At 27.5% G+C, this 12,119-nt stretch overlaps 1 protein-coding gene across 1 annotated transcript in view; it reads left to right on the forward strand.

Annotated features, from left to right (window-relative positions):
* Positions 1-11,634: 11,634 nt before the first annotated feature.
* The window catches only part of LOC100210041 (nuclear receptor-binding protein), a 66,763-nt gene continuing 66,278 nt past the window's right edge, over positions 11,635-12,119 (forward strand). The window contains exon 1 of the mRNA XM_065816754.1: positions 11,635-11,806. Within this exon, the coding sequence (XP_065672826.1) occupies positions 11,690-11,806 (117 nt within the window). The 5' untranslated portion in view covers positions 11,635-11,689. The remainder of the gene's footprint in view (positions 11,807-12,119) is intronic.

The following is a 12,119-nucleotide window of genomic DNA, read 5'->3' on the forward strand; positions in this document are numbered from 1 at the left end:
CAAATAAATTTATTGTTTTAAAATTTTTTTTTCCTTTCTTTTCTTTTTTTATCTTAAATTATTTACATAATTTTTTGAAAAGTTTGACACTTTTGCTTTACATAGTGTTGTCAAATAAACATGGACAACAATAAACAATAAACATGGACAATGTCCTCGTTTATTGTTTATTGTTGCCCAAATGCAAATAATAATTTAAATAAATTTAAAATTTACTTTGACTAAAATCTACTAAAACGCTATGACTATCTACTAATAATCTTCAATTTCAATTAGATATTTTTTTAAATTTGGGCTCAGACCACTGAAATAAGTTATATTTTAGATTCTGTATCTCAATTATATTTTGTCCCACCACACGAATTACTGTAAATTATACCCTTCTCATGTAGAAATTAAAGTATATATATATATATAAATATATATATATATATATATATATATATATATATATATATATATATATATATATATATATATATATATATATATAACTTTATTTAGGTGCCCCGAGGAGTCCTTACGGTCTTATATACTCCTTATATATATATAGTCCTAGTCGGCGTTTACGGGGACATGTTTTTTTTGTTATTGTAATGTATTATTTTTGTACTTTTTTAATACTATTTTTTTCAAATTTATATATATATTTTAATTTTTATTTTATTTCTATTTTTATTAATACATATTTAAATTTATCATTTTATTATAAAAATATATTTTTTATATTTATTTTTGTTATTTTTATTTATTTATTTATTATATATTATATTTCATTTTTGTTTTTATCTATTTACAAACACGATAAACTACATAATTATAACCATATTTAAACCTTGCCGTAACCCTAACCCTAAGCCTGACCTTGATGCTGACCTAACCAAACCCTCAGTCGATGTAGCAGCACAACGTTGCGAGTCAGGCTTTTTGTCAGTCAATGTATGTACTTTTCGCTTTCTATAAAGTTGCTTACAGGGACATTTTTTTTTACAGAAAAACAATGCCTACGGGGACAAAAGAGTTAGCGTCTTCTGCGCCATCTACTAAAATTCATTCTCGTGTTACTTGTCATTCAATTAAGTCTCATCCTTTTTCTGTGGCTGTTCCTTAGTGCTCCAAAAACTCTTATTTATCTAGTTTTTTCCCTCCAACATCAGTTCTTTGGAATTCGCTTCCTTTATCTTACTTTCCTGATTCATATAGTTTGCAATCGTGTAAGTCGTCTGGCAATCGTTATCTTGCTCTACAAACTTCATCTTTTCTCTTCCAGTAACTTCAACCTTTCCATCTCTTATAGTGGTTGCTTGCTGCCTTGTTGGAAGCGAAGATGTAGAAAAAAAAAAAAAAAAAGAAAGAAGTGAAGTTGATCATTTTTTTTTTATATATATATAATATATATGTTCAATTGTTTGACTGTATAAGCACAATTCTGCAGCCTCCCTACCCCTACTTAAAAACATTATTAGTAACCTATCAAATTATTGTTACAAGAGCGGAAGACTCCATCAATATCAGCCCCTAGTCTACTTCCTATTCCTTCGTTCATATCATGCTACTCAACTAGTTATTACACATTGCATTATTATTGCTTATTTTATTTGTAATTATTACTATTTATAAAATATCAAAAAACCTAATTATATTGATTATATTGAAAATAAAAAAAACAAAAAAAAAGAAACAAACAAAAAAACTTAAAAAAATTATTAAAAAAATAAATATAGATAAAGAAACAAAAATAGTAGAGAGAAAACTAAAACAAAAATCTTTACGTTTAGAAGACCATATAAAAAATAAAAACTACATAAAAATTAAAAATAAAAGAATTAAAACTATAAATAAATAAAATCCATATCCACAAGCCAATTAAAAAAAAAAAAAAAAAAAAGTATTATTAGTCATATTAGTTAGTTTACCTTATCTTACCTATTTTTGTTTTTTTTTTTGTTTTTATATATGTCGCATTTTTATTTTTTTATTACAAAATAATAAATATCTGCAAATTTTATATACTATTTTTTATATTTTTTTGTATTTATCTTACTAATTTTTTATTTATTTGTATTTTTTTAATTTTATATTTTTTGTTTTATATTTTTGAGCCGTTGTGCAAAAAGAAATCGATAATGTTGAAAAGGTTTGAAAAGAAGATGATTAGGATTGCTTAAATATTATTAGTAAAGAAAAATTTTATTAAGTATAATGAAAAAATACAGATTTCCTTTCTCTATTTGACAAAAAAACGTTTTTAATGCAATAAGTCTAACAGAAAATGTGTGCAGTGTTTCTGCGGACACGATAATTATATTTTAAAGTAAAAATATTTCTGATGCTTCTAATAATTATCCTGATCACTGCAATTGGGTCAATTTTCAAATTTTTAAACATATGATGGCATCTGCTGTTCCATATTTCACTCATAATGGTTTGATTGACTGTCAACAGCAGCTGCGAGGTAGGGTTTTTCTCCGATAAATTCGCAGTTTCAATCGAGAATATCGAATTTATTTGAGAAAAGCTGTTTTGGGGTGTCAAGGAGTTATATACATATTTAAAGTATTCCCATATTACAACAGAAGGAGGAAAGTAAGGCAAATATGTGCAGATTGTCCTCAATTTTTCCGCAAGTTCTACGTTTGTTATTTTTAATGATCTGTTGTCTTGTGTTTTTGGCAAGAAAGGCAGCAAAAGGTAAGCTGTTTTGAAGAAATCGGAATAAGATGTTATGTGTCGGTACATATGCGTAGGAGGTAAAGTTTTTTTTTCCAAATTTGGGTCCACGGCATTGTTGTTTTTGTTGAACTGTTCCAGAAAAGTTTAGCTGACTTAGAGAGATTCGCCACCCCGCAACATCTGTTACTTGGACCAAAGTTCCAAATAGACTCGCTATTCCATTCGTCACCTCACTGCTTAACAGTGGACGGTCCAGATTTTGTTTCCTGAAGGAGGATAAGGTCAAAAGAGGATTTTTTTAGAAAACCAAAAAAATATCACGTTTGGTTTAGTTGTTTAGACCGTTTATGTTGCATGTTAAAATATCAATAACCATGAAGGAGAAGATCAGCTTTATTAATTTGAAAACTCGTGCAGCTTAAACATAAATATAATAACTTTACAACCTGACATGAAAAATACAAACATATATGTCCTTAGTGCACGAGGTTTCGATTTAACTGACGTTATACAAATAAATGGACGCACTTGACCATAAACTTTTATACAAAAGAGCAAACTACAACAAAATGAATTACCACATCTTAAAGTCAATTACCAAAAGTTCAAACTTTATTGGTTCTATTTTATTCTCTCATTATTTATGCATGTCACATTTTTGTATAATCGCTTTTATACAAAAATGTGACATGCATAAATAATGAGAGAATAAAATAGAACCAATAAAGCTTGAACTTTAGGTAATTGACTTGTTCCGAAACAAGTTCTTTAAAAAGTTACCTTTACAAACGAATGTGGCTATGATTTAAAATTTGCGAATAATATTTGCAATAGAAACATTTTTTATATATATAAATACTAACCAACATCGACGCTCGTGGTGCAATCATAAAGAAAACTTTTAAAATAGAAAAATTAAAGCAATTTTTAATCAGTAATTATGTCTAAATGAATAAGACTTAAAACTAAATAAAAAAATACCTGAATTTTCCAGCAAATAAAGATCCTAATAAACTCTATTGTCAAATTCACCTTATCTTATCATGCATCAAAAACATCATTAAGCTATCGAAATTAAAAGTTCAATTATAAACACGTTGCCTATTACTTACTTACTTATTTACTTACTTACTTACTTACTTACTTACTTACTTACTTACTAACTTACCTGACAGGTTTTATTTCCGGAAAAGAAACTTATATGCTGGTTGGGCAGCATCTCTAACTTTTATCCAAATGGCATGTCTAATTTCTTTTTTGGAATTGAAACATGTATAGACATGTGTTTTTCACGTTCCATGCGTATACCATAGATACGTGTATCTTACGGGCAGTCTTACTCGAGTTTAATACGTGTTTGAGATTTTAAAGTCAAGTTTTGAGATTTTAAAATCAAATTTAAATGTCGCATGCTTTTATCAGTGGTTTCACTTTCCTTACGGAAATTTACTGATGTTATGTTTCCGAAACGACGAAACGAATAATATTTTTGCTTTTTTTTTTTTTGCGCATATAGAATACTTTGTTAAATTAAATAAAATTTACATAATGACACATTAAAAATTCAATCTAAATAAGTCCACTTTGCACATTTTCTAAACCAGAATTTTAGGCCTTTCAAACAGTTTGCTAGGGATTGAATATTTTTGAGACGTTTTAATTCAAAGTATAGTTTTTATAGTGAAAACTATAATGGACCTTGAGAGGGTTTTTATCATGGGCAGAAACCTATTATTAATATTTTCAAACTTTACAGGGCTAATGTTATTTATTTAAAGTTTTATGCTATATTATTAAAATGTTATTTACTAAAAGTTTTTTGCATTGCTTTTGTACAAGATCCTCTCAAAGTAATTGAAAAATATAAGTAAATTTACTTACTTATTTTATATAGATTACTTCTAATTTACTTAACAAATTATATAAAATGTGAGCATATATGCTCACATATATATATCACATATATATATATAAGTTAAATTTTACTTTATATAATTTATTTTGGATAAAACATTTTTATTACTTTCAAAGTAAAAATTACCTTCTTAAAAAATATTTTTTAATTTGTAAATTTAATTTACATTTGGGAGCATATTACTTTTATGTAATTCATTTTTATATGCCAGTTGTTTTGTAATTTGTTTCTTTTTTAAGTAATTTGTTTTTAAATTAGTTGTTTTTATATGTAAATGTCAATTATAATTTGAGAAACTATTAATCATGTAATGTAATTTTAAAAAGCAATTAATTTTTACATGAAACACCTGTTACGGGCAGTTTTACTCTAGTTTAACACGTATTTTTTGAGGTTTTAAAGTCAAGTTTAAATACCGCATGCTTTTATCAGTGATTTAAAAATGCTTCCTATCAAATGATTTGAAGTGAAGCCTTTAAGAAAGAATATAACATCTATCCCACTTACAATGATGTCAGGGATGCAAAGTTGAAATGTTACCTTGCAAATGTAAAAGATTTAATGATTATAACTTTGTAAAAAATCTGTGCAGTTCAGGAACCTGTGCTGAAGCACTTAATATTAAACGACAAAGCAAGAAAAAGAATGACATTCATGTTTAAAGCTGGTTTCAATGGTGCTCTTGACCAAGGCATTTATAAACATTATTTGTCAGAACCTGACATAAACAGTGATTTAAAACGTAAAGAATAGTTGTTTATTATTTGTCCAGTCCAATTTGATTTAACTGGATTTAACAACATCAATGAAAAAGTGCCTATTTGGAGAAATCAAAAGTCATCATCCACAGCCTATTGCAGACCTTAAAATTTGCATATAAAACGGAATCCAAGAAACCTGTGCTCGAAGAAGATCAGTAAATTAAAAGTGAGATAGAAAGCCTGGATATAATTTTATTAGATGTTTGCTGACTTCCATTGAAGTGTGCGGTAGTGGTGTAGTAGTAAAGCGCTCGCTTCATAAGCGAGAGGTTCCGAGTTCGATCCCCACTACGTCCCTGGTAGTACCGAGCTCAACTTGTTTCTTTGCGCAGCGGCTTTGTTCGTCAAGGTTCGTGTTTTGGAGTTATAGAGTTGAGAGAGGGTTATAACCACTATTAAGTAGCCTCCTCATCTGTAGTCGCCTTATCAGCCTTGAATAGGTGAATGAAAAAAAAAAAAAAAAAGTGAATTGTATTATTTGGAGTTACAATGATTGATAGAAAAACTCAAACGATATTATCTGGAACAGCTAACTAATACAAATGCTGTTAAGTGTGTGATGTTTCTACAATAAATATGAATGGTCTTGATGTTCTTAATATAGATTATATTCAAAGAGAGTTCAAATATGGTCTCCATGTTCAAGTATAGTCTCCAAATATGGTCTCCAATCTCCACGCATGAATTCGATTTTTTGAGAAGATTTTGCACGTTGCATATAAAAAAACAAACAAGAAAGTGGTAAGCAAGATCTAAAGACTACAAAGGAAAGATATCTGCAACTAAAGAAAAGATTTAGACTGAGTGGGTCTGGATCAAGCAATGATGTCAACACTTCAAGGGGTGTTTTTGCAGCATATTAACAAACAGCTGAAATTCTGGGTATTGATCAAAACCTACTATTCATATATTAAATTATGTTGTAACACTATCTTCAGGATATGAAATAAATTGCCTAAAATGGTTTATGTTTTGACACTCTTAGGCTATATGTGTCCATTTATCCATGGTATTACATAACTCAATATATAAAAAAAGTATTGATATATGGACATGACACAATTCAAAACCTTACATTACCCATAGGTTAATATATAGGTTACCATACTTATGTCAGATAAAGCTCAAGAGGCTAGAAATCAAGACTTCAAATCTTACCGCAAAAATTTTTGCCGAAAAACTTCCAGAAGAGCAAAAAATACTGATCTGATCAATAGGCTTCTAGTTTTCAGTAATCCAGTAAATCAACATCATACCAAAAAGATCATAAAAAATTTCCTTTAGATGTTTTACAATTACTTAAAACAATATTATTGTTCTATAAATTCTCAATGCAACTTAAAGTTGGCAACATTATTTACCTAAACATTTAATAGTTATTAAAAATAAGTGGGTCTAAAATCCGATAAGATTTATTCAAAAATCAATTTACCTCTTTGTAACTAAGGAAAAATTCTTTTTTTTTTTTTTCTGTTTAACACAGTAATATAATTTTTACAATGCTCGTTTAAATATATATATAAAATAAATTATGTTACAAGAGTATACACTAGTACTACAATAAAATAAGGTTAAAACAGATAGGAACTCAAAGAAGATAAGGATAAGATTACATTATCGCAATCTTTTCATAGAGTCCCTTTTAAAAGAATAATAAATCGTAGATTTATATAATAAATAAGAAGAGTAATTAATCGTTTTAATAAATCGTAAATATACAGCATTAAAATCGAGTATAATATAAATATAAAACTCATAATAAATGTACTAAAGAGATCGTATTAAGAAGTATATAACACGTATAATATAAAGCTCGTATTAAGAAGTATATAAACACGTATAATATAAAGCTCGTATTAAGAAGTATATAAACACGTATAATATAAAGTTCGTATTAAGAAGCAAATAAGTAGCAAAGTTACCGGTAAAATAGTCAAACAAAAAAAAAATTAATTAGTTAAAATAAAAATAATTTTTTAATTATTAAGATCATTACATTTTAAAAATTTCTTTTTTTGCTTGAAACTTAAATGAACTTAAGGACTTCACCGTAAACTTAAAATCCTTTTGACATTCATTCCATAATTTAGGTCCTCGATAAGATATACAATGTTCTGAGAGTTTTTTACATTTCCGAGGCAATTTATAGTTAATGTTTCTATTTGATCTTAGATTATACTTATCATTTAGCTATATTTCGAACTTATCATTAAAATTTACTGGTTGTTATAGCATCTATACATAAAAATTAGATGCTGATAGATATTTATTTCAAATATATCCATCATTTTCATATCTTTCATAAGAGGTTTTGCATGTTCACGTTTAAATTTAGAGTATATGATTCGGCAAGCATGTTTTTGTATCTTATAAATTTTTTCAAGTTTTGTTTTATGCGTACTTGCCCATGATATACTAGCATAGTTAATGAAACAGTGAATCAGCCCAAAATATATTAATTTGAGACTTGAAATATTCACGTATGGGCGGACTTGATACATTACGCCAATAGTTCTGGTGATTTTTGATTGAATATAGTTCATCTGGGGAAGCCAGGATAAACTTTCATCGACAATTCTAAGGAACTTTATACTTGTTTGCTTTTTAATTTATTTATCATTTAAATAAAGTTCAGGCAACTTTAGTGGAATGTTTAATTCTTCTTTTTTTTATGAAATAGAGTATAATTTGTTTTCTCAACATTAAGTGACAGGAAAAACGGAAAGAAACTATTTTGAAAAATAAAAAAAATAAGTTAAAAATGAAGTAAAATAACAAAATATTAAAAGATATAAATGAACTAAAAGATTGAAAAAAACATAAAAACAAGAAAATGAATAAAAAGTAAAACGAACAAATAGGTTTAATAAAATAAAACAAAAGCAATCAATTAAAAGCGAAGTAACAAGTTAAAAGAAAAGAAGTTCGAAAAATGTTCGAAAAATGTTCGAAAAATGTTCGAAAAATCTTCGAAAAAATAACAAAAAGATCTACTTAAAACAAATAAAATTCACTACAAATTTTCTACGCTTTTCTGTATCCACCATGAATAACAAATATAATTTATCTTATTTTGTAGAAGTTTTTATGTTTGCCTTTTCGTTATGTAATTTTTGTTTTCGTTTTTGTAGTTTTTGTGCTTGCCTTTTCGTTTGCGTAAAGTGTGTTATTATTTGTGCTGTTGCTGCTAATGATTTTTTTTTTGTTATTAATTGAGTGTTTTCGTATTTTTTTGTCTTTTTATTTAATTTGTTATAGCTTAATCATTATTTTTTTATAATTAATTTAATTTACGCTTGTTTTCAACCATTAATAATGCTGTTGAATTTTTTTTGTTTGTTTATTTTATTTAGGTGTCACTCCAATGATTAGTTTTTAACTATATGAGTGACACCTAACCTAATTTTGTAAAATTATAAAAATTTGTAATTTTTAATTTTTGGTTAAATAAATGGATATACATAATAAGGAATAGGAGCGGACCAAGGATTGATCCCTGCGGAACTCCGCATACGACATTTAATGTTCCGGATTGTTCATTATGAACACATTGCTTTCTATCTGTAAGATAACTTTTTATCCAGGAATATGAGGTATTATTTATACCGTAATGCTTAATTTTTTCTAAGAGAATGCAATGGTCAACTGTATCGAATGCTTTAGATCTATAGATACTCCTAAAGTATATTTGTTATTGTTAAAACAGTTAGTTATACGGTTGACTATTTCAATAATTGCATGTTCAGTTGAGTGATTTTTCTGGAACCCGAATTGTTTTGGGTAAAAAAAACTGTTTATAGTGAAGTACTTGAATATTCTATTATAAATTAAGCGTTCAAACAATTTTGAGAATACAGAAAGTAATGATATAGGTCTATAGTTTGTAATGTCCGAATGATCGTTGCATTTGTAAATTGGGATTATTTTAGCTATTTTAAGAGCATCAGGGAAAATATCGAACTTGAATGAAAGTTTCAGTATATGAAACAAAGGTTTGCTTAAGCTAGTTTTGTTAAAAATCACTATATTACTAGAGATTTCATCATATCCTGAGGATTTTTTTTTTTTTAAAGAAGAGTATGCTGTTTCAAACTCTTTATAAATTAATTCATTATCATATAATATTTTGTTATTTAAGGGTTTTAGGTAGATTTTAAATGATTCTGTAACTATGTATCTTTCAATCATGTAACTAAGCAATATAAGTATCCACAGCAACTAAATAAAAAAAGTTGTCATACTATATTTAGTGAATTTAGCACTCGTAAAATATCTGCAAATACCATTCGCCTATTTATTTATGTTCTTTAGATGCTGAAAAAGCTTTTGACAGCTGCAACTGGGACATTATCTTTGATAAACTTTATTTTAATAAAAACTTACCTCTCCAAATAGTTAACAATATATCTTCTTTATACCACAAAAGTAGTGCAACTGTCTCTTACCTAGGTTCCAAATCAGTTTCATTTGCTCTTAAGCAAGGAGTGAGACAAGGATCCATTCTGTCTCTCTACCTATATAACATATACACCGAAAAGTTACTCGAAACTATAAAAAATGATAACGTTGTGGGTACTTCTATACATGGAAACTTCACAGGTGTTGTTGCTTATGCTGACGACATCATTCTTCTTAGCTCTACTCTATCTGGTCTTGAAAGGCTGATTACAACGTGTAATATTTACAATAACTTAAACGGCATAAAGCTCAATACTGTCAAAGCGGAACTGTTGCTTTTGGGAAAAAGACAATTAACTAATTGCAAGATAACCCTAGACGACCATCAAATAATACCAAATGAAAAACTTAATCATCTAGGCTTTATTTGGGATACACAAAAATCTATTTTTGTCTCACTCAATAGAACAAATATTAACAATAGGGTATCAAATCTCCAAACAATAGTGCAAACTCTGATTCAATCTAGTGTCCGGTTTGTACATCCATCTTCAATTATTCAGTTATATACATCTTTAGCAGTTCCGACACTAACGCATGGTTTGAAACTCTGTGAAAATAGAGAGTCAACAATGCAAAGACTTAATAAACTTGGAAGAAATGCAGTTAAGTCATTTTTTAATATCTCTAAGTATAGCAAAAACTATATAAACTCTCTTACATACAACAAAATAAAATTTATCCGTCTACTAAATAATAAAGTAACTTTTGAAATCATCAATTCTCAGCCTAACTATAGTTCATTAAAGCATTCATTTTTAGATGATATAAAGGAATTATGTAAGATCCATAAAATAAATATGAAAAACATAATTCAGGATAAAAGAAAGTGAAAATTAATATTTCAGAAAATATAATTCCTGAAGATACTTTTTATAATTTGATACTTATCAAATTTTCTTAGATACTTATCAAATGAAGATACTTATCAAATGAAGATACTTTTTATAATTTGATACTTATCAAATTTTAGTACAGGCAATTCAATGTTGGAATGCAAAGTAACAGCGAACAATTTTCAAAAATACTCTTGAAGAAAACATTCCCAAGAGATATACTTTATTCTCTCTTTATATATCTTAAACTATTTTTATGTATTTTTACCTTATAAACACATTTACAGAGGGTGTTTAATAAAATAATAATAATAGTAACAAATAGGTTGTTGCTAAGCAAAATAAGGATATGCATAGCGATAATATAAAAAAAATCATACCTTTTAAGCGCTGACATTATAATAGTACTCACGCTAATTTTAGTGAATATAGTCCCAATATTAATTTATTTTTGAATTTTTTCCGGTAAAAGAGAATTCTGGCCCACAGTGCACTGTGAGATATGAATGTTAAATGCTTAAGCGATAGGTTTTCGGCAGTTTTACGATAGGTTTTAGGCAGTAGTATCTCATGAAACTATCAATTTTACTTTTTTAAATTCAATCAACAAGTAAATTTTTTTTAACGACCGGAAAAAAAGACGAGTAACTTTTTCATTATTAATTTTAAATCTTTTTCATTATTAATTTTAATTTTTTTTTTTTTTGAGGTTTTTAGGTGCTTCCAGAAATTCTTACGGTCTTATCACGAAGCACCGCGGGAGCGATCGCTTAAGCATTTTTTATTTCATTGTACAAACAAGAGTAAAAATATTTAACTGTTTGGATATTCAACCGTTATTTGTTTGATTATAACAATAGACATTTTAAACCAAAAACATAGTTTTATTTAAAGTATTGTTTGCACCTTATTAACTAATAATAAAACAACCACAAAAATAAATAAATAAAATGAAATTGATACGCGCCACGGATTGTGAAGTTTTTATTAAAAATTGCGGACGTAGAGGATTATCGGTAAAAACATCTCTGTTTTTATTTGTAAAAATGGCGAATACTCTTGCAGCTGAAGGAAGCCATAATTCTGAACATGATTCAGAGTCTGATGACGACGAAGTTGTTGAAACAAGTCCCTGTGGAAGGTGGGAAAAATACAAAAAACAGGTATTCTATACTGAAATATTTTTCAATAAAGTTATATAATTGTTGTGTAAAGTTTTTGTAAGGTCTCTGGTTTCTAGTCATTTTTACATTGCATGCTCTTTACAATAATAGTAATATGTTAAATTTTAATAAGTTTTATTTATATCTGGGTGAAAAAAGGCAATATTTCTGTAGATACTTCTCTTCTTAAATGTATTTTTATAAATCTGAAAATAAATACCGTCAACGGACAATGAACGCTTTTTTTATCACTTTTTTTTTTAACAAAACATTTTATTATTCTGCTTCCTAAAATGGCTTTAGGCTTGATTAG

This window comes from Hydra vulgaris, chromosome 13 (genome assembly GCF_038396675.1).
Source record: "Hydra vulgaris chromosome 13, alternate assembly HydraT2T_AEP".
NCBI lineage: Eukaryota > Metazoa > Cnidaria > Hydrozoa > Anthoathecata > Hydridae > Hydra > Hydra vulgaris.